The 24114-nt window shown below is 39.3% G+C and overlaps 2 protein-coding genes across 5 annotated transcripts; one reads left to right on the top strand and one right to left on the bottom strand.

The window, feature by feature from the left end:
• Window positions 1–41: 41 nt before the first annotated feature.
• CCDC122 (coiled-coil domain containing 122) lies at window positions 42–13054 on the bottom strand (the record flags this gene model as incomplete). The annotated part of the gene is made up of 5 exons (XM_080376088.1): window positions 42–4758; window positions 5923–6321; window positions 9646–9691; window positions 11383–11470; window positions 13039–13054. 5 exons carry the CDS (start codon window positions 13052–13054, stop codon window positions 4603–4605), a joined length of 705 nt encoding a protein of 234 aa, XP_080232214.1. The 3' UTR covers window positions 42–4602.
• Window positions 9697–22529, top strand: LACC1 (laccase domain containing 1). 4 transcript variants are annotated; one of them, XM_080376805.1, is made up of 6 exons: window positions 9697–9998; window positions 15067–15683; window positions 16955–17136; window positions 17489–17654; window positions 19897–20122; window positions 20559–22529. In XM_080376805.1, the coding sequence occupies exons 2-6, from the start codon at window positions 15119–15121 to the stop codon at window positions 20731–20733; spliced, it is 1314 nt and encodes a 437-aa protein (XP_080232931.1). In that variant the 5' UTR covers window positions 9697–9998; window positions 15067–15118; the 3' UTR covers window positions 20734–22529. The 4 variants fall into 4 exon arrangements, with proteins under 4 accessions (XP_080232931.1, XP_080232934.1, XP_080232933.1 ...); XM_080376808.1 differs by lacking the exon at window positions 9697–9998 and adding an exon at window positions 10698–10865; XM_080376807.1 differs by lacking the exon at window positions 9697–9998 and adding an exon at window positions 10698–10889.
• Window positions 22530–24114: the final 1585 nt, after the last annotated feature.

The following is a 24114-nucleotide window of genomic DNA, read 5'->3' as shown; positions in this document are numbered from 1 at the left end:
CACTTCCTTAGCTCTGCTGCCTTCTTCTCCAACTGCTGAATGTTCCAGTGCCATTGTCTTTTATTTGAACGGAGTTTGTTTAGTTGGCAATGCAAACGTTTTAGAATAGCATCATATCTTTTATTCTGTACCTATTAAATCAGAATAAAATTCACTTCAAAATTTCTTTCAAGTAATTTACAGAGGTGTGTTCAGCTCACCTAACTCTAACTGTAGATTCTGACATTTAACCAAGTCATTCCACATTTACTTTATAGCTACTAAAGAGTCACAGACAACTAGGAAGCCATTCATCTGACTTATGTCAGATATCTGCTTTAGGACAATAAGAATTATGCCACTTTCTCACCAAGGGAAGAAAAGCTCCATCCCACTAAGAGCTTAAGTGAGGAGTTCGGTGTGGGTATCTGCTCTGTAGATGTCTATCATTTAACAAAGTAAAGCCCAACCAAAAAGTCAGCATCTCGCAGCTGTGACAACACTTTGCACATGGAAGATTTCAGGCCCCAGAGTGAGAGGTTAGAACGGAAGGAATTTTCATTCTTTGACAAGTGTGTTTGGATATATGTTAGAGTATAAATGAGGTAACATAGATGGCTGGAGTAGCATCTTCACTGTTGCACTGTATTTACAAAGGTATTATTTTCTTTAAAAGGCCATTTATGGCAATGTGGTACTGTACCAATTTTCCCCTCATCACTGCCTTATGTGGAGACAAATGGCTGCTTACACACAACCCTCTGAAGATTTGCATTCTGAAGTGCAAAAGCATGAAACATTCATTATAATAAAAATGGAAATAACAGGTATTCACTTAATGAAAATTTGGGCTTACTTACCCTAGTTTGAATAGCACATGAGTGGTAGCGTGTAATTATTCTTTTGTCTGCTTATTGAAATGTTATTACACTGTATTTAACATACACATGATGGTATGTATACAGGTGCATCAGAACTACAGCATTGCCAGTGACTTCCTACAAGTCTCACTGTCTAAATTTAATGTATAACTAAGTAACTTCATCACAAATGTTTTATAAATTACACTGCCTTCTTTTACTAATGGTAGGTTGTCTTTCTTCATGTCGCCTGTCTCTCCATTGTAATCCTTCACAACTTTTTAACAGATGCTGTCAGATTCACTCATGTGAATTGAGTGCTTGCGGGACCCAAACATCACTAGGACTGTGTTGTATGACAGTGAAACATCTATGATCAATATTATCTGGGTTTTTTTTAGAAATGTGTCTCTAGCATCACTATTGGGAACTGTCTGGCACATCTGTTGAGGCAGGGAGCACTAATATGTTTACTGGACAGAGGGGAGAGAGAATATTGCTCTTTTTACTGAGCCTTGTGTACATAAAAGTTAACCATTAGAAAAAATTGTCTGGGCACTCGTGGAATCTCCACTGCTGGGCTCCCTCAAGGACATGATAGACAAGCATCTGCCAAGAATAATATAGCTGCATGTTGATATAGGGGAAAGAGTGCAGCAAGGGAATAGACAGTCTTTTGAGCTTTCTTTTTCTTATTATTTTTATATATCAACATATTTTCCATTATTTTTGGATGTCTTTGGTTAGTCTTTATGACAGAAGCCTTGTCCCTGCACAGGTAACCACCCTGATTTATTGTTGCCATCCCTGTCCAAGGCTGTGAACAGGCTCTGCTCTTCAAGAGACAGGTAGTAGGGCTGGTGCTCAGGAAACAGAATGTAAAAGGTCCACAAGTTGCCTTAAAAGTCCATCAGTACCCTGACCGATGAGAAGCATCCTAGTTAGGAATTAATTATAGTTTATTAATTATCAATGTCAGATTGCTGACTTCCCTTGGAAAAAAAAGAAAGCTTAGGCACAAATTCCCTTGCAGAAAGAAATTTCATCAATAATTTTTAACTTTCCAAAATTCAGCTGCTTTAGAAAGGCATCCCAAATTACATTCCTGCACAATATGCCTAGTTGGGGAAACCTTTGTGGGAAACCAGAAATAATACTGAGGTGAAAAGGGAGCACCAGGGCTGTAAGAGTCAGTCCATTCTGTTTGAGTGCCCACTTAGCCATTAACAAGCCTTTTAACAGGAATTCTGTAGGCATTTAAGTATAGGGCTGTATAGGGGCAGACTTATGACATATGCTTAAAATCATTGCTGAATCAAGGCTCCAGAAGTCCTATGCAACAGCACTCTCATTAATCAGACATGAGGACTCACTTGTATCTGGAGGCTCAGAAACATGGGAGCTCACATACTCTTCGCAAATTCATGAATCATAGATTCACGGAACAGTTTGGGTTGGAAAGGACCTTCAAAAATCATCTAGCCCAACCCCCTGCCATAGGCAGGGACATCTTTCACTTGATCAGGCTGCTCAGAGCCTCATCCAGCCTGACCCTGAACATTTCCAACGATGACAACTTCTCTGGGCAAACTGTTTAATTCTTTCACCACCCTCCTTGTAAAAAAAAAAAATAAAAAATCTCCCTTATGTCCAACCTAGATCTACCCTCTTTCAACTGTTTAAAACGTTGCCCCTTATCCTGTCACTACAGGCCCTGGTAGAAAGTTTTTATCTTTCTTACAAGCCCTCTTTATATAGTCAGATGTTACGATAAGGTCTCTCTGGTGCCTTCTCTCCTCCAGGCTGAACAACCTCAACTTTCTCAGCCTGTCTTCATAGGAGAGGTGCTCCACCCCTCTGACCATTTTTGTGGCCTTCCTCTGGACCTGCTCTAACAGCTCCATATCTGTCTTGTACTGCGGACCCCAGTACTCCAGGCAGGGTCTCATGAGAGCAGTGTAGAAGGGGAGAACCACCTCCATCAACCTGCTGGTCACACTGCTTTTTATGCAGCCCAAGATATGGTTAGCCTTCTGGCCTGCAAGCACGTGTTGCTGGCTCACGTCCAATCTTTCATCTACTAATACCCTCAAGTCCTTCTAGGCAGGGCAGCTCTCAATCAATTCATCACCCAGCCTGTACTGATATTGGGGATTGCCCCAACCCAGATGCAGGACCTTGCACTTGACTTCATTGAATTTCATGAGATTATGAGGAGGCCAGTTACTTTTGGCTCATGCAGTGCTAGAAGCTGAGAATCCAGGCAGTATGTAAAAGTTGTATCACAAGTGCTGAAATCTTGAGGTGGGGACAGTCTGCAGGTTGAGACACCTAGCTTTAGTGGTGCACGTGTGATCTAAATGTCTACATTCTTGGTTTGATCAATAGAAATCTAGCCAATGCATGCTACAAAGTCTAGAAAGACCAGATTATGCAGCTCACCCTACTGTAAACACCTACATATGACCGACTGAGCTGATCTCTAGAGTACTTCAACTGCACTAACCACACCTCCAGTGATTATAATGAGAACTTGTCTGACTCATGTGTAGTCACCCATATTTAAACAACCACACGTAGATGTCAGCAGTCTGTAGCTGAATCCCACCACTGCAGTTCAAGCACCACAGCTTCACCCATGTGCTTGGCTTGAATATTCTTTCCCGAGTTGTGCTGAGGACTGCTGGATATTAGTGTCTGCCTGTCCACTGCCAGTTTTTATACTAAAAATTGGACTGTTTTCCAGAGAGCTCTTAATAGAAAATAATAACCTGAAAGATTCCATTTGTAAACCTGCTTCCTTCTGAGACAAAAAGATCATATAATCCAAACAAATGAAGAACAGATTAACCTTCACTATTTAATTAAACTTATTTTGATAAAAGAACTTAACAGTATTTTTAGGCTGCCTAATTTCACTTTGCATTTAGAGAACTTTCTTAGGAGAATGTTGCCTTGATAAAAAAGTATTTTCTCAGACACTGAATAGCACAGACCTAGTCTGAAGTGGCTGTGGTTTACTTTTCAGTTTAAAAATACTCTGCTGTTCCCTATTACATGAAAAATTATTTTTTCAATCTATATTTTACAATGGGCAATAGAGCTAACATTAGATCAGTTAATCTTTATATTTCAAGCTTTGCTCATTAAATTTTGTGGCATTTGTTTGAACTAACAAGATAAATGATTTTAAACTTCCAAACTAAAAACTATCTAGACATATAATTTCAGTAAGGAACAAAATATAAAATATAATTCAATTATTTAAAAAGAGAAGGTTTTAACTATTTATCAGAATTTTATCTTGGCAGCTAATTAGGAGCCACTGTGTTATCCCTAATTTAATACCAGCTCAAATTAGGGAGATACATGGGAAATCCATTTTATTGGTGCAATTGATTCTCCCATTGATAAGTTATCAGGAGCCACAAGACAAGTCATGAATAATCAATTCAGCAGTGAAATTTAAAGTATTCCCAAGGTACTACAGAAATAAAAACCCATGCATTTGGCTTTACAACCATTCAGTGACCTCCTTCTATTCAGGGCATCGTTCCAAAAGTTCACAGCAGAAATCCTTCTTAAAACATTTAAATGTCCTTAACTTCAATTTTTCTCATGATAGCAGTTAAGTTCTGAATTTTAGAAAGACTATCAGTATCAAGAATTTCAGATAGCATGGTTACTGTAAATACTTGAATAATGTATGGCCAGCAACAGTGTATAAAGTACTTCAAAACTCATTTGCACTATCTACATTCTGTCAGAAGAACTGTAATTCTATTTTATTCAAATGACTCACCTCAATTTCTTTTCTAAGCTTAGCATGCATTTTTTTCTCTTCTTCCAGAAAGTCCCCTTTTTTATTAATGAATTCTTTCAGTGTTGTGATTTCCCTTTTTAAAAGGGTAATTTCTTCCTGCAGATGTAAGTCAAGATACAATCTCCTTAAAAAGTTGCTCAGTACCTCTATTAAACTCATTAAAAATATTGTATTTTAACAGTCTCACTTCATTAATAGAGATGACATAAAGATCTATAATAAACGTCTTCATGTTAAAATAATAATAACTACATTAACAAAAATTTTAAAATAGTACTTAATATAAGTAACTAAATTAACATCACATGGCTTTAGATACTTAAGAAGATAATACTTTCAATCTGAAATAAGTAAACAACTACAATAATACAGAAATTTGAACCCATTTTGGCGGTCTTAATTTTAAATTTTAAAATTTTAAAATGTAATGTATTGCAAAACCAAAGAATAATTAATGTATTTTTGGAGACAGATTATTCTTTCTCATAAGGAAATACAATGTTAATGAGTCTTTATTAATCAGTATTTAAAGATTTACTTGTACAACCAAATTTTCATCAATTTCCATGACTAGAGTAACACCAGATTTTCAATTTTTAATAACACAAGTTGCATCACAGTTGAAATCTGTGACCCCATTTTAAATTCATACTTGTGTTTGCTTGTATATTAGTAACATTTTGTGGTAAAAAAATCCTACATAGTTGTTTTTGAGAAGTATGGCAAGTAGGGTCAAGAGAAAACATAAGTGTTAGATTAGAATACCAAAATAAATATATTTCACCCCTCTCCTCCTTTCTATCACCATCTCATCAAATCTACCTCCTGTTGGCAAACAGCTCAACTGTATTTGTTACCTGACAGCAAAGTTAAAAAATAATACCATGCTCTTACATGAAAAATGTAACATGTCTCTGTTCCACAGAATTCTGAAAAGTGTCCATGTAAGTTTATTCAACAACCCAAAGAAGCCCACAGTTTGCCAATTATATAAATTTACCGCTCTGAAATTTTTTTCATAGCCGAGTTAAACTGATCACATAGAACGAACCTGACTTTTACAATAATATACAGATAACAATGGCTGATGATTTTTTTACCACATACCGAAGCCAGAATTTCTTCAATTAATGTAGCATTACAGATTATCTATATTCCCCACAGTCAGTCCCGCATGAACCGTAAACATATTAGACAAACCAATCAACTATGGCAGAATTATTTGACATAAAAGGAAAATAATCAGAAGAAATATAATACCTGTACTTGTTTTATAACAGATCCTTCTGGATTCTGGAGATCTCGTATTAACTCCTCTTTCTTTGTCTTTAATTCTTGAACAACAGCTTTCTTTTTAGCGAGCTCAATCATAATTGGCATTTTACTTTCCATCTCCCAAAAGAGATGTTTATGAGCCTTTATTTTTTCCCGATACACATTATTTCTTGCAGATGTCACCTCAAACTCTTCTTGTACTGTTTCTGCATCGCACTTGAGCTTAACATTTTCAGAATATAGGGCTCTGACTTCAGCCTCCAGATTTTCACAGTGATATTTAGTCACTTCTATGGCATCATCTTGCAGATATATTTCCCTTTCTGTTGTCTTTGTTTCTGACAGAATGGAATCCATTTCGTTCTCTAGTTCCTGAAACTTTGCCTGTAAAATATTTCAGTGTTCACTTAATAACATTTTTGAGAGGATACTAGGTATCTAGTTAAACAATGTAATTTACATTTATTCAACAGTCTTCTTTGTCACTTGTTTAATGTGGCTTGAATGGAAGGTAGAGTTCTATTTTTCTAAAATCACCACTTTAGAGGCACAACGCAAGAATCTTAAGACTTTTCCTTTTGGACTGAATCTAAAATATGAAGTAAGTATCATTGAAATTACTTTTAAATCATTGCATTTGCAAGACACACAGGATGCAAGAACCCCAGTCCTAATGTTTGTTTAGAGCTGAAATCTGGTTAAGTCCTAATCAGACTAAAAATAAATAATGATACCACAAATCACTTAAAAACCCACATAAACACATAGATGGGTGTCTGGGGTGGAGATTCTCCTGAAATTTTTAATTCCCCTCTTTGTCACAGTAGTATTTGAGAGCTGGATTAATCCCAGCTGTTTTTAACCCCCTAAGAAATATACATCTAGTTCTAAAAAGGCCTCTACATACTCTCACTGATGAGAAGTTAACAACACAATACTTCGACCCATCAAGAAATCACAGCAACATATATTCATTTATGTTGGAAAAGATCTTTAAGATCATAGAGTCCAACTGTAAACCTAACACTGCCAAGTCCATCACCAAACCACGTCCCTAAGTGCTATGTCTACACATATATCTAAGCCAGGAGGGCTGAACTGCTGCCTCAGAAATGTTTGCTCTCTAATGACTACCAAGGGAGCCTAGATAACTAATACAGGGTTAACATCTGACTTGTAGGTGATGTAAGCTAGCTATAATGAATCCCACCCAAAGTAAGAGCCAACAGTAATGCACTGAAAGAATTAGCATCATGATTTATGTCACCTATTATCTTTTCCCTAATGGAAGCACTATGAGTTCTGTGAAATCTCTTATTCAATGTCTTGAACAGATTAGGACATTATTAACTGTTAAGAATGAAGTTTCTGCATAACTTTTAATTTGGAAATCTTGGGCTACAGTTTTAGTAGGGTAAGTATCACTGCCAGCCACCATTTACTGAGAACAGGAAAGCAAAAGATCTTAATGGCAAAGATCCTCCCAATTTGGAAAGGAAATTATTGTTTTCCATGTCTTCTGTGACATGCACACATGGAAATAGACATAAAGATGAAAAAACAGTTCTGCATTCTGAATTTATGTTCCTAATTATTTAACATTGCTGTTCTGCTAACACTAATGTTTGTACAGAATTTCCTAGAGTTTGGGCTTTTTGGAAAGAAAAAGGAAAAGGTATGGAAGGGGAAGAAAATAAATGAGCTAACTTAATTACCTAGGCCTCTAAAGCTCTTCAGGTTTTTTTTGAAAACAGACACCTTTGTTTAAATTCTTTGATCACAAATAAATTGTTGCAGCTACGTCATACTATATTATGGGATGGTATATTATTAGGAGAAAGCTTCTTGCAAAGTGTGGCTAGTCAATTGACAGTCCTAAGCAATAAAAGTTTTCATTGCTCCTTCAGAGAAGTTATTTTTGTGCAAAATTTCAAACCAATTATTTTAGCGGTAGAGCTATTCACAGATGTTATAAATGGAACTCTACTACTTCCATCAGCATTCTTCCATGCTCAAAAATGCCTGAATGCTATTGTGTCTTTCCTCAGACTAAAATATGTCTCTCAATAGAAATCTGATCTCAAAGGTTAAAAAATAATTGTAAGCTTAATAAATCCTGTGAGAGATTAGCACAGAAATTGTAACAGTATTCACAAAAATCACATGTATCCAGTGTTCTACGAAAAATTACTAAATAAAACCAGTATTTAATGACTATTTAGGATACCCACCTCAAACACATAGAAAAAAGTATTTTGTATCAAAAAGATATTAAGAAAAAATTATAAAGTCTGGTAAAAATATGCCAAAAATGGATGCTTTTAAAATATTTTTTTCCATTCTTTTCTTAGGAAATCACCATAAAAAAAATCAAAAAGCTCTAACTTTGTATTGTGGTTTTGTTTTGTGGGTTTTGCTCCATTTTTTCTGGGGTTTGTTTTGGTTTTCCAAACAAAAAATAAAACATCTGCTGAAACCTGCTCTAAGGAAGTCTTAGTTGTGTTGCAACCTTGCTAATAACAATACACACACAGAGTTTTGGCTAAGCCTAAATGGCACCCACAGGAACAGAATTATCTGCTTTACACTTAAATGCAAACACCCAGAAAAAATGAAGCACCATCAGCTTCTCTTGCTCATAGGAATACTTCCTCATCTAATGAAAAAATTAAATTAATTAAACTATACTAAACAGGGTTTATTACCTGCAGTTGGAAAAGAACTGTTTTGCTATTTTCTATCTCTGATGCTTGTGAATGCTGCTTCTCTACAAGTTGTTTTACAACTTCAATTAGTGATGGAGAATTTGGCTTAGCCATTTTAGGTAAAAGGGCAGAACTGTAAGTACATAAAAAAGAAGTTAATTGTTTTATCTTCATTCTATTTATCTCCTAACTATTAATGAAAGAGAACAATATTAAGGGCTTTCCTTTGGGATTCCCAAGCAATACATCACTTCATTTGGTTCATTTTTTAGTAACAATGACTGGTTACTAACGGGTGGACGCTCAAAACTAATGACTGAGAATTAGAACCCTTTATTGCAGAATTTTATAAACTAAAGTATTTGAACGTTCTAGCTTCTCTGCAGGGCACATCCTCAGTTTGTGAATACAGTCATAGCTCTTAAAAGCACTTTAAGAACATCTGAAATGCATGAGAGCTAAATACAGCCTGAATACTTAAATTATTCCAGTTACCATACTGCAACCGCCTAGTATATTAACTATTCAACTCTCTTTAATGTAAGATAAACTACAGACTGAGAAAACTGCCACACGTAAAAGTCACAAACTAGTATCATTATAAAGACATCCCCCCGCCTGAGATCAGAAAACATTTCATACTATTTTTGTATCACTTTGGATAATTAATAAAATCTGTATTGTTATATAAAAGCTCTGTATCTAAAGTGACACAGAACTCTCAAGTAAACACGACTCTGGCACAAGTGCATCTGCAGGCCCGGTATATTAAACGGCACTCAGAGGACCCACAAACCGTGCCTCAAGTTTCATAGTCCTGACTAGGAAACCACATCTATAATTTTATTTTTGGGGCTGTTTCAACGGTTGTACTGGCACCCCGCATTTCTCCCCTCTATGCCGCTCAAGCACTCCACGCACCCACACACACCAAGCAGCCCTGTCCCTGCGACACTGAAACGCATCCAGAGCAGAACCAGGCGCCCTGGGACGCGGCGACCACCGTTCGCCCCGACGCCGGTGACGGAGGACGAGCGGCGCCGACCCCCCTCGCGCAGCCGCACCCCCTCAGGGGGGCTGCAACGGCCGCTCCGTCCCCGCCCCTTCCCGCCCAAACCGTGGCGCGCGCGGCGCCCGCCACCCGTCAGGGAGCGTCGGCCAAGGGCCGGCTCCGCGGCGCGGTGTAGGGGCCTTAGGGAGCGTCGGAGAACTTCAGCCGGGGCAATGGAGCGGCGGAGGCGGCGGGAGGGGAGCGTGGCCGTTAGCGGCGGGCAAGGGGCACAGGGAGCCGGGAGAGGGCCGGCAGGCCTGTCCCTGGCAGGAGACGGAGGAAAACCGGAGGGAACAGCGACGTAGGTGGGTGCTTCGTGGTGGGGCCCGTTGTGGTAGCGCAGCCTGGCTCGCCCAGGGGCTAAGGCAATTTTCTGAGCCTTTTTTCGCTTCTGAATTCCCCGAGTTACCTAATTCGTTGGATGAAACTGCATTTCCTGTCATAATTTGTGAAGTGTTTGATGTACACTGCAGAGAATGTAAGTTTTGCTGGGCACCATTGGGTTACGAGGAAGAAGAAATGTCGCCTGGTTTCTGCTGGACACAGTGCCCTGCCCATTCCAGTTCCACGGCTGTGGCCCTGTCTCCTGCCCCTCCTGCCCAGTCCTGTTCCTCTGAAGTCTAGGTTAGGGAATTTTAATTCTAAATCCCCACAATTTTTTATAATTCAGTGGCCCATATCTTCATAAAATCGGTTTATTTCATCCTTTTTTTGAAATGGCTGAAGCTGAATGTAATACTACAGCCAGAGACATCAATTTGTTGTTTGTCAGTGTTTTGTATCCTGGATATTTTCAGACCCTTTCCTTAGCCTTTCTCAGCATTCTGTACCAAAAATAACCCCAGTAATTCCTTTTTTCTCTCTTTGGTTGAACGAAAGGAAATGGTTGTGTTGGTCTCTCTCCATCGAGTCTGTCCCCCCGTCCCCCGTCCCCGTCCGTCCCCCCGTCCCCCCCCCCCCCCCCCCGGTTAATTTTTAATGATCTAGTTCAGCACGTTTGCCAGGGAGTGGAAAGGCCCAGAGATAACCGATTTCTGCAGACTTCATAAAAACAGTAGGGAAGGACGCGATAGCCGCATCAGTTCCCTCTGGGAAGGAGAGCCAGGAGGACTGCGCTCGCATCCCTCTGCCCAACGTGTGCTGGAAGGACTAGCAGGAGGGGGGCTCCCGAGGTGTGTTCTGGAGCTGTCAGAAATGTAGGTTACTGCAGTTGCAGGGAAGGTAGGAACTGAAGGCAAAGGACAGCAATTCTTAAGAAATCAGATGTTATTAATTCCTCTGTACATGAAAAAAAAATTATTTTCATTATTTTCATATTTAAAACTTTTGTTCTTGTCCTTTTTTTCAGTTGTCATATACTGATTGGTCATGACTATTTTTAGCACAGCTGAGAAAACGTATTTACTATTATTTGTTTCTTGGACAAAGCCTAATATAAATCCTTCATTCCCCCCACTTGCCTTTTGACCTTTGCATTGTCCTGGCAAAACATTCAAACTTTTTTACAGAGCTCTGTGAAATTTCTGACGGCTCTGAGGAGAAATTACCATCTTGATTTTGGGCTTGTGACCCTGAAGAGTGGCCGCTCATAACCTCTCTATGTGGGGGCCTTCTGAATATACTTTTGCTTGACTGACTGCCAAATTCTTCACTGGGACTTGCAGTTCCAGCTCAGAAAAAGAAACTTACTGAGTCTGCACAAGTTTTTCTTGAAGGTCTTTGTGTTCTTGTTCCGTTTTGCCGTGCTGTATGTTTCTGAATCCGAGATTGTGCAAAGCTGATGCATTAGAACATGATTATAGCTGCAAGGTTACATGGCAGAGTTAATGCTGCTTCCGGGTTTAACGCTAACCAGGCATTTAATCATGTTGGTGCCTTTCAATACAGTTTGTTATTTCCTGTGTATTCTGACAGCAACAAAGGAGGGTCTCATCATTAAGAAGAAATACAGGTTCCCACTATAATCTTACCTAGAATAGGAATTTCCATCATGTACATACAAATCAGCTGCAAGACTGACAGTGAGAAGTGAGATATATAAAGCTGGTAATGTGTGCTTATATCAGATGGTATCTTTCAAGAGTTTTAAAAGGATTGTCTACCTGTGTGTGTAAGTAAATTCCTGTGTTTTAAACTTTGAGTTTGTTTATAAAAACTGCATGTACTTCAGTATTTTCATTGTAAGTGCTGACTTCTGTTTCTTCAACCTTGCCTAAATACCCCTGAGTTAAGAGAGGCAGAACGTTTTATTTTAATGCAGTTTAAGAGGCGTTTATATTTTTTTCCCCCCATTTTTTTGTCTTTGCTGTTGGAATTTTATTACAAATTTGCTCTTGTTCCTGTTCATATGGGCTGCTTTAGTGACCTGTTTTCTTTCTCTGTGCATGTGTCTCTGGCAGATGTTAAATATTTCTTGCCTTTTTAATTTCCCAAAACGATGTCTGTTCTCTGAGTTTCTGTAAGAAGATAAGGTGACCATTGGGATTCAAAAGTGCAGGAAATTGCCAGTGATCTTGCCTTGACCAAGAATGAGCTTTCAGAATTAGATTTCTGGGGGGTTTGAAAGTTGCTTTTTGGATCTTTTTTCTACCCTGAGCTGCCTCTTCTCTGCAGCCCAGTTTACTTTCCTTCATTGTTTCTTTTCTGTATTCACTATGCTTTTCTCCTTTTTGCTTTTGTTACCTCCTCACCTCTCCTCCCTTCTCATTATCTATCATTTTCTTTTATTTTCTTTCTCATTATATCAATGCAAGAGAATCTTTTTACCCTCCAAATGTTTGTACTGACAAAGTTTCAGAGGGTGAATGAAACAGCTAATGGGTGGCCTTGGCTTCAAGTTTGTGCAAGTATTTGTCTTGCATTGTGTACTGAAATGAGCAACTCCTTAATAAATGCAGTTAATCTCTTCTGATCTAGTTATGTGCAGTGACACTTCCCATGAAATGCTGGGACTGTAGAGCATATTACTTAAAACCTGAATAACCATGAATGCATTTCTCATAAGCTAGAACATTGCTGTGCTTGGTGAGGCTGTATTTTGAGAAGGGTTTTGTTAGGAGACTTGGAAAGCAGTCAAACAATTTTATTATGACTGTAAGCAAATTTAATTGTGACACTACTGGCCTCAGTAGGACTCTGTGATGCAAAACTGGAAGGATATGAGAGTCAATCAGCCCCATTACTTCTTTATGTACATCCCAATAATTGCCCCTGTGGACTTTTTGCAATACACACACAACTTAGTATCAATGAAGGCAATTACCTCTCTCTCTGCACTTTGCTTCCACCTTTTCTTTGGTGGTATTTTTCTGGGGAAATACAAGGAGTTAAATGAACTCTACTTACCTCCCACTATTGACATATCTGAAGTGGAGCAGTAATCTGTTTTTCCACTACACCCCTTTGTTGTACTCTTTGCTGGGGCTATTAGCTATACCTAGACTGGGATTGTGTCGTATTCGTAGAGGCTTCCCACGGAGAGAGTCAGGGTAGGGAAGGAAATACCCTGATTTCCCATGTCATGGTCTTTGGCATGATGCTGTTTTGACACTGTTTTCTTAGCAAGCTGTTTTGTCTAAAATCTATTGTCAGCTGTGTGTAAATAATACTCTGAGCAAAATCAAGAGTCATAAATTCCATGGCAGATGTTTTATCTGCTGTTACATTTTGATACTTTCAATTCACCTGTTTTGATAGCCACTAATTAATCTTTGTAAGCATTCAACTTGCAGAAAGGAAAACATCATTTTCAGTCAGGATTATTTTTCTTCCAGTCTGGGGGAAAGAACAATGAAGAAAACACAGAATGTTTTCTGTAAAACCTCCTCTGAATATACAATCCATTAAAACCAGAAGGGTCTTTGACTTCTTGTTTGAGTGTGGAAACTCAGGGAATCCATTGTCAACCACAAAATGCCAAGGACACCAAGTCCACCATAGTGGTAGGCTTCAAGTACACACACAAGCAGTATTTTTGCAGGATAATGAAGTGCTGTGAAGCCAGAGCATGCGTGTAGTTACAGGAGAATGAGGACTTGGATCAGGAAAATAGTGCCAGGCATTATCTGGTACAGTTAGCTCTAGTAGCAGAGCATTCATTTCAAAGACTTAAAAGATTCTCAAGTCCCTTGTTCCTGCAAAGTTATTAAATTTCCTGTAAATGAATTAATATAGATGCACAATTTGTTACTGTGCAAAAAAATGGTGGTATTAAAGAATACTCTAAATAATTATGGGTGTTACAACTGGTCATAAAGCTGCATGCATGCTTCCTGAATCAAGCACGGTGCTTAGTCGTGAAATCTAAATAGCTGTCTGTTCAAGGTTCCCAAAGCAGAGGCATGTAGTCTTTTGTTCCAGACCTCTGGAGGCTTGCACTGGAAACGAAAAAATTATCAGAGACAGAGAAAAGAAAATAAGAAACTTCTGAGAGGATATGTAAAATAGGCTCTCGTAGGAACAGAGAGGAAGAGATGGACAGACAAGTTTCCACAAGTAGTCCTAGCTGGGCTTGGATCAACAAAGTTCAGAAAAGGAAGAAGAAAACCCACCAAAACTGGACGTATACCATGGATCTACAAGACAAGCTGTGAACTATAGAATGATTTTTGATAACTTAACGTGTCTTGATTTCAGAGCATAGTGAAAAAGCTGAGGCAAGAAGTTGTGCACAGCATTATATTATTTTTTTCATTTAGTTCTGTGTAGATCTCGTGTTACTAGGTGAAGTTCCAGTAGCCTGTGCTGAGTTCCTATGCATGTTGAAAAGAAGAACTATACTGATCATGTGCCTTTCCACACAGAAGTTAGAAATTTGCAAGTAAATAGTTTTGGTAATGCAAAACAGAGAAGTGAAAAAAAGTTGTGTGGAAGCCTGTGGGAGTGATGTCATTGCGCTCACAGCCCAGCACCCCTGCTGCCAGGAGAGGTAGCAGACGTGAACGCCACCTCAGTGATAAGTGTAAAATCCCTCTGAAAAAAAGAAACTCCTCAAGTCCCAGGAAACTGAGGGACCTCTGTATTTGGTTCCCCTCATGGGAGCTGGAGGAGGGCCCAACAGTCAGAGGTCAAGAAGATCCATTAGGCTAATGTAGGTTAATTGATTCAGTAAATCTAATGTTATGTACTAACCTTTTATCATCCCTGACCTGAGAAAAACCTGAGGTAGGCGGGGTGGTAGGGAAATACCCAAGTACTTAAATACATAATAATTCTCATTTCCGCTACTTCTCTTTTGATGCAGCAAAAAGATCCTAAGACCATAACTACTGCTATGCCACCTTCTCTACACAGTATCACTGAGTGCGTTGCCTTAATTACATAATTCTGTGGTTGGACTAATGATGCTGTCTTGCCTTTTTGTTTGTTTTTCAGGTTTTGTTACTGAATACTTGGTGGTTGTAGGAATCTCTAAATATCCTTTAATATGGTGGAAGCAGTATTGATAGATCTGTTCAGCCTACCAGCCAACTTGCAGAACATCCAAGGATTACTGCGTAACATGCTGGAAACTATTGATAAATGCTCTTCCATCCCAGCTCCATTTGTTTACGTCATGTGTTACCAGAATCAGGGGAGTGACAAGGACAGTGAACAAGAGTCCTTGCTTCCACCTCTGAGAGATTTTCAGAATCTGAAGAAAAAACTAGAGGTGGTATGTGGTCTGACTGCAGCTGGTGCTTTGTACACGATCAAACAAAGACTGGATGAAAAAGACCTAAGCGTCATTAAAGTTATTCTCCCTCCCTTAAGAAAAGACTTAATGAAAGTATATATAGACCATCTCTTTACAGCAGTCTACCAGTTTGAATTTGAGGATTTACAGGTGGCATCTGATTGTGAAAACCTACAGATATCTGAACCTCAGAGTGAAGGGCAAAGGCTTCCTACGCAGGACGTGGCACTTATCCAAAGAGAGATTCAGATGTACTTAGAAAGCCTGCCGAGCCTGAAAGGGGAGCTCACCATCCTCAGATCTTTCCTGATCCCAGGTAAAGAGAATCCCAGCTAATAGATTTTACAGAGACTGTTCCCAAGCATACCTGTTCAAGAGAATTGCAAAAAAGGTAAGGTTTGGAAATGTCTTCAGGCAGCAGATAATTCTATATGATGTTGTAATAGTGTGTCATGTCTGTAAGATGGGGAAGCGACAACAGAGAGACAGTAAAAGACTGGCAAGTCTGTACCAGGCCTAGGGCATGACCAGAGGAAAGAGAGGCCCAGGGTTAGTGAGAGCATTAGTGCAGACAGTAAAATCCCTTCCCCTCTGTGTGGGAATTGCACACTTGGAGAGTTACCATCATCTTCTCAAAGCAAGGCAGGACAGGAGTTTCTCTTGGTCTGCAGCCTTGGACATGCCTGGTTAATCAGATTGATGTCTCACTGTCCCTGCCATGGTATGACCCAGTTTACTGCAGCATGTTTCTGAAGTGGTGTGATTATGAGGTCACATGACTCAGAGGATTCAGGGGAAAGCTGAGAGGTTTGCTACTGCAAAAATTTGGAACTGTCTTTCCCTAAAAATATGTCTGAAATGATCCAGAACCTGAAAGGACCGTAACTTACTTAAAGCAATTTTTGTCTCCATTGTCTTTGAGATTTTGACTGTGACTTTGAAAGGTTCACATTACATAGAAGAGATTTTGAATCTCCACTCTGATTATGTCACAAAGCTTGTCAGCTGTTAAGACAGCAAAAATATCAGTTGTGGGACTATCTTTCTGTATTCAACTGTGCCACGCAGACCCCTCCACCCTTTCTCCCCCAAAACAGTGACTGCATTTGATGCATGAGGCCATGATAAATGATCCACAAAGTAAAAAAAAGATTTTTCAACAATGCTCAAAATTCTCAGTGCTTTCAGTGTACTTCAGAAGGATGTTTGAGATTCTGTGAAGTGTTGAGAACTAGTACTCATTTGGCAAAAAACCTTGGGAGGTTAGAACATTTTTTTAAAAATCTGCTCTTAATTTTTCTCAGTGAGTTACCTCTTCTCTAGGGTTTGCGCTACAACTCTGCAAAAAGTCAGGCTAAATCTTGCAGGACTCCTTCTTGCTCCAAGGTCTGCCTTGCCCTCAGGGCATTATGATTATGAGCAAGAAGGAAACTTAGAATCCTTAAATTTAAATGACACCGCAAAATATGGGTAAAGCAATACTTAACTTGGTGGGCTAATTCCAGCCCTCTTCAGTATAAAGCCATGTAATATCTGGACTTGTCTTGTGTTGAAAACAATTGTTGTTGTCTTTTTTTGCCTTGCCAGGTGAAATTTTCCTACATGGGTTCACCACAAGGACAGGTGGGATCTCCTACATACCAACTCTAAGCTCCTGCAATCTCTTCAGTAGTTCCAAGCGAAGGGACCCACAAGTTGTTGTTAAAGAAAATCTCCGCCGGCTAGCTAGTGTTGCAGGATTTAACCCAGAGGCTTTTCACAGAGTCAAGGTATCTTAGCAAGCAATGGATTTATATAAACAGATCAGATCTTCATGTATCACTGGGTAAAACTGTAGGCATTATTCTTGCCTTTCTCAGCAAGAACTTGTAAGACCCAGGACAATTAAAATATTTATGCTGGCACTTTATCTGTGGGAATAGCCATCCAAACTATCAGCCGTTTGGCTATGGTGGCTTTCTACTGATATATCTGTATGGCATTTGAACAAAGGAGTGCCTGATTTCCATGATTCAGAAGGTGCAGAGCGTTTTCCACACCAAAGAAAAATCCTTGCATTAGTCAGAACTGGGTTTTTTTGCTTGCCATATCACCACCTGTGTTCTGGTTTTGCTTTGACAGATTGATCACGCTAATGCTGTGTTTATTATGGGAAAGACAGAGCCTGACAGCTATGATGGAATTGTTACAGATCAGAAAGGTGTTACGATAGCAGCTCCTGGTGCTGATTGCATACCCGTGCTGTTTGCTGATCCTGTCAGAAAAGTCTGCGGTGCTGCTCATTCTGGTAGGAATTTTAAATCATGGAGATCAAAATGACTAGGAGACCACTGGAAAGGGAGTTTTGGACTAAGGATTACAAATCAGTAAAGAAAGGAGCACTGAATGAGGATGAATAAATCCAAGGTCACATAACTATATAGACCCTGACCTGTTCAGTTTGTATCCTGCCAATAAAAAATTAGTCTTGAGAATAGTTTGTTTCCCAAGCTATGTATTTTTTTTATTTTATAACTTTAATAATTATTATTTATGTAGTTATACATTTATTTTGCTGATCTGGTAGCCAAAACCAAATACTTCTTTTAGTGCCCTGTCTAACTTCATATGTAAAAAAACAGCTATAAAGCCAATGCCCCCAACAATCATTTTGGATCAGAAGAAATATTTGTCTGACCCAAACCAAGTGAGAATAAAACTGAAGTAGGGATGTTTTAGCACAACCTGGGGTTATGTCTGACTTCAGAAGATGTCCTAGCTGTCAGGCTGGAACACATATCCTGTGGTGAGATTTTCCTGCTGGGGCTGTTTCACTTTATAAAAAAGTCTATTATTTATGAGGTCAAGGAGAATGCACAGCTGCGAGTTTCTTCTCAGCTTTGATGCTAATACACCCCTCTAATATGGCAGGAAGCTTCACCTCTGCCTAGAACCTGTGAGTACCACCTAATTCATATAATTCTTCATGCATTCAGTAAATTAGCCAAAATAAACTTGAATTTCTGAGTCATAAGATGATTAAAACGTTGACTTTCCTTCAGTAAAGTGGGGTGGGGCGTGTCCATGCATGTCCCACCCTGTGCTTAACGAGCTTAGGTTAGAGAAAGTCCTAGCAATCTTAGGTTACAGAACGTGAAAGCAGTAAGAATTGTGGTACGTCTGTCTGGGAGGAGAAGGGAATGTGATTTTTAATGGGGAGAAGAGATGGAGACAATTTTATCTACTCTTGAAAGTTTTACATTGTAAGTTTTCAAACCTAATTATTGCAAAATATTTAAATCTGTAGTTGCTCCTTTCTCTGCTGTCTCCTCATTTACCTAGTCCCTGACGCATCACACTGTTCCCCCAGCCCACACCGCTGCCTGTTCCAAGCATACCTCCTGGCTCTAGCCTGAACTCCTACCTTCCATCTCCCAAGTTTTGGCTTTTGTTCCCACATCACAATCCTTGCCAGGCTTCCAGTTATCTTTTCCTAAGTCATAGAATCATAGAATGGTTTGGGTCGGAGAGGACCTTAAAGATCATCTACTTCCACCCCGCTGCCATGGGCCGGGACACCTTCCACTAGACCAGGTAGCTCAAAGACTCATCCAGCCTGGCCTTGAACACTTCCAGGGATGGAGCACCTGCAACTTCTCTGGGCAACCTGTTCCAGTGTCTTATGACTCTCACAGTAAAGAGGTTTTTTTCCTAATATCTAATGTAAATCTATCCTCTTTTAGTTTAAAACCATTACTCCTTGCCCGATCACTACAGGCCCAGTCTTTCTTATAAGCCCCCTTTAAGTATTGAAAGGCTGCAGTGAGGTCTTCCTGGAGCCTTCTCTTCTCCAGGCTGAAGAGTCCTTTCCTTCCTGCACAACCCCATCTCAGTTCATGTTTAACTTGAAAACATATTGCTGTGTATACAAATAAAGACAACTAGGTATAAGGTCATCTCAGTCTTTTGATGTAGAAAAGCAGAGGAAAAAGTATTAGCATATCCTGTCCTTTGTTAAGACTTCCTGGGACTCAAACTGAGATAAGAGAACTCAAAGCTGGGCTTTTTTTTAGCTATTCTAAACAATGCTGAAGTGCAAAGTTTGGCTTTTTTCTGTCTATTCCAAACAATGTCTCTAGCTTGAGCCTTTTTTCTTTTTTTCCTAAAATAACATCAGAATAATCTTCACCATATTATAAAAATACACTTCTGACTGTAACATATTTCTGCTGTCATATTCCCATTTAAATGTTTCAAGCACAGAGCCTGTAAGGTATGCTCTAGTTGCCCAAACCAGGACACTGAGAAAAAGGAATTCTGGAATCCTAATCTAAACTCTTCTCTCTAGTTTCCATCTCCACAAAATTGTATCAGCAAACAGAAAGTTGCTAATGTGTTGGGGGTTTTAAAAAATAATTTAATTATGATTAGATGTAATTATTTTTAGATGTAACTGTTTGTTGTACTTTAATAATAGCTTATATTTTAGCTAATATCAAATTAAAGAGACAATTTATACAGTTTGTTTTTCAACCTCTCATTCCTCACAGGATGGAAAGGCACATTGTTAGGAGTTTCTATGGCCACAGTAAATGCTATGGTATCTGAATACGGCTGTAATGTGAAAGATATCCTTGTGGTGCTGGGCCCATCTGTAGGACCTTGCTGCTACAAACTTCCTCACGAATCGGCAAAAGAATTTTACAGAATTGATCCGAAATGTGTGAGACTAATTGACTCTGCATGTCCTTACATTGATATTAGAAAAGCAACACGGTAAGCCTACTGAGTGAAAAAAAGACTTAATTGCACATTAGTTATCAACGATTATTTTGGTGTTGTATTATCCAGCATTGTTATGGTGAGGGTCCTCACAATCCAACTAGAAGTACTCTCTAGTACTTCGCAAATCATCAAATTATACCTTTGAATGAATGGTATCTGCTCACTTTTGCTGTGTTTCAACTATTATTTTACTGTTACACTGTTAGTTTATGGATTATAGCCAAATATTCAAATTAAATTTGGGTTTACTGGTTGCAGAAAAGCAATTATTGTAGTATAATACTGGAAGAAAGAAAAAAGCAGACTAAAGTCCCAATCACAAATTGGCATGGTTTGTTCAGTTGGTACTTGAGGTGCTGTCTGAATGGTAGTGTCTTAAGGAATGTGAGTATGTATGAAAAATATTTTCTGTTTCTCTTTGTTTAAGGATTCTTCTTGAGAGTGGTGGGATCCTTCCTGAGAACATCCAAGATGATTCTGTCATAGACCAAAGCCAAAATATCACTTTCTGTACTGCATGCCACCCTGATAAATTCTACTCTCACTTCCGTGATGGCACTAACTTTGGGACACAGATGGGTTTCATATCAATCAAAGACTGAGATTGTATCTCTTGCTTTTAAATAGTATTTAGACAATGTCTTCTGCATTTTCTGGCATCCTGCTCTCCTCATAGAAGTTCTTCCCCCTTCCTTGCACAGACTTGTAACAGAGAATTCACAGATCTTGAGATTCTCCCACTTTTTCCCTTCCCTGCCATTCTGAGGCAAGAGTAAATGTCTAGGGTGTGGGGCCAATAATTCTTGTGTGAGACAGGCTTCAAAGGAAACAAGGACAACCCACACTATGACAAAGCCCTTCTGCAAGACTAGATGGAAGCTCCAATTTTTTCAAGCCTTGACCAAGTATTTCCCAGAAACCTCAGTTTTAAGGTGGTGAAAGTACCCCAGTCTTCATTAGCTTCTAAGTGAGACTTCTGAATGAAGTATGACATTACTGATACAGGAAGGAAAGCCTGTATTGCACATTAACTATTTGAGAACACCCAACTTTTGTAGTTTCAGCTGAAGGTTAGCCTTATGGAATTATGTGCCTGGGATTGTTTTTCTTCTTTGGAGTTGTTTAAAGAGCCCCAAAACACTTACAGGACTTTTCCTATGGAAAATAACTTGAAAGTGAGAAGCACACAAGCTCCTTTGAGGCAGACCTTGAAAATATATGAACTCTTGCCATCCTCTATTTTTTGATTGTAGAAAAAGTATGACTGTGAATCTTAATATGGTATGACATGACATGTTCATGTTTCCTTACAATTTTCTTTAAACTTTTGGTGATCTGCTGATGTCCATTGAGACAGTCCCAACAGTGGCAAGGCACTTAATAAACATCTGAAAAGGGGAGCGATTTTAGCCTCAGTTAATTTTACTGACCAATAGTTGACTTACCTGTCTTGCTCAGCACGTTCGAAGTATGCACTGTTTTGTTTTGGCTGTAAAAATTTTGCCTCTAGCCATTAAAACAGACGTGATAGTTCCTGACACATAGACAGTGAGAGATTCCTAATAGAAAACTATGCTGACTGTAGCTTGCAGAGCTGCCAAGCACAAGCCTTGGGACAACTGTCCGTATGACGTAATTGCTATTTTGAATTCAACGGTCTTTACCGATTCTAGACTTTTATGTCCGCTAGAGGTCAGTGCTCGCTCACGCTGCACACCAGTCCCCGGCTGCACCGCATCCTTTCCAAACCATGCATTTTGCAAAGCACTGTACAGCATAGCGGATACTGTTGCTTATGTAATCGTCTGCCAAGTTATTCTAGTATCTGTGCTTGAAGAGTAAACTGTTTTTCATTTTGTTGGGTTGTGATTCAGAGCTGGCCAATTTAGAACTTTCCTTGTCCTCTGGGAGAACAGACCTTCTGAAAAATTTTCTTTTACCTGTGAATAGTATTTCTCAGAGAAGAGCCTGGTTCTGAGTATGTTACCCTCTGACTGTAACCATCTACCAAAACCAATGCTTCTTCCACCTCTCCTACTTCCTTAGAAATAATATTCCTCTTCTGGTTTAGCACGGCAGTACTTGACAATAAAAATTCTTACATTTTCAGTTACCTTTTAAAAACCTCACCATTGGTTTCATCGTTCTTGGTTTCTTTTGTAACTTCACTGTGGTGATGTTATGGCTTCAAACTGGAGGTTCAGGCTCCAACAGGGGCAGCACACACTTCTCAATGCTGCCAAGCATGTTACAGCACAGTAACTGATGGTGTGTGTGGTATGTATCTGTATTGTGTGTGACATTCCAAATATAGGATAATATAATTATATGGACACTGACAGCTTATTTTGCTGCACTACGTTAAAAAAAAATGCAAATAAATAGCTACCTATCTTCACCTTTTATTTCTGTCCCCTTACCTTGGTATGTAAGTGTGAACCACTTACTCATTTCACTGCTATGTCAGTGTCTCTAAGGTGTCTTTCCTTCTGCTGTTTCTGCTGTGGGGGCAGTAGCACCACTTAGTCCTCAGTCCCTGCACCTGAAGCTCAGCCAAAGCTTGTCTGTCAGTGCCCTTCACTTAACCCTCTTCCCTTGTGGATTAAGTGCATGCTGTTAAAAGCAACTGAGTTACTTGCTTGTGCAAGGTGCTGCTTGACAGCTGAAACATCATAGGTGTCCATGTGCTTGCTGTTAGTCCGTCTCACCTCAAAGATCGTTTTAAACTAGTGCACTTGACTTTGCAGGAAGTAGAAAGACCTTGCAGCCGTGCTACTTACCACAGTTCAAATGCTCAACTATGTATTAAGTCATAGTAACATGATACTGATAGTAAGCCCTGGCTTGTTCATACCTGCTCAAGAATGACAGCAGAGACTTTCTGTTTAGACAAATGCCATTTACAGGTAGGATTGTGCAAGCTGGTAAGCATGTCAGAATAAGAAGAAACACCAAAGGCTTTACCTTTCAGAAGACAAATTGTTACCACAGTCATTGTTAATTATTTATTTTACACAGAATTGCCTAGACTGTAAACCTGTCAAGACAGGAGGCAGTCTTTTGTACATGGATTACTGAGAACTCCATGACCAATAAGAAGATAATAATATTCAGTCTCCAAACAGACTAGGCTCTGTATCATACAGGGTTTCTTTCAGAAGTCTTGCTACAGAGGCACTTTAATTCTGTTATTAAAAAAAAAACAACTTTAGAGGAAGGGCATGATAAGAATGAGAGAAGGCTGTTTCGCACCTCTATTTACTTTTTAGTCCTTTGCTCACTGAAGGAGCCGTGCAGATCAGCCCTGATTCACCACCTCTAGGGAAGCTCTTAAAGTGCTTCATAAATTGTTCAGCTGAACCTACCTAATGATCAGATTCCATTTCTTAAGCTTGCCCATGAATTTGTAAACTGCATTTGCCCTATTATTGTTATTAAATAACACTATTAATTATGATTGTGGTATGCCCTGAGGAGAGCACAAGGCATGAACACACTGAATATTGTTTTTGATAGCTATTATTGTGCAGTTAACATTTGTTATTATTGTAGATTCTGAATATGGGCCTCTTCATTTACATTTATATGTTTGAATGGAGTGTACCAAAACATGTCTCAGAAAGGCTTTCTTCACTATTCCAGTAAAAGAGGACAGCTCCAACACTGGTTCTGGTTCCAGTGTCTGGGGAAGCAGTGTGCAACTTCAGAGGCATAGATGAAAGCCTGAGATAATTAGTGAAATGTTTATCCAAACTGAGGCATTTATTGCCACAGGTATGGCGAAGAATATTAAGGAAGTTAGATAAAAAATGCTTTTCATAAATTTGTAGAGGTTGGTTCTGTTGGTGACTGCTAGTCTCTTTCTACTGACAATCCAAGGAGACAGGATGGGGGCTAGACAGTTGCTTGGTCCGAGTTCTGCATTTGATGGCTGTATTTGTGAGCAGCTGCAGACTTGGAAGCCTTGGGCCTGGATCTTCAGC

The sequence above is a fragment of the Falco punctatus genome (assembly GCF_963210335.1).
Source record: "Falco punctatus genome assembly, chromosome: 2".
NCBI classification, from domain to species: domain Eukaryota; kingdom Metazoa; phylum Chordata; class Aves; order Falconiformes; family Falconidae; genus Falco; species Falco punctatus.
The sequence above is the reverse complement of the archived record's forward strand: the minus strand, read 5'-3'. Positions and strand labels throughout refer to the sequence as shown.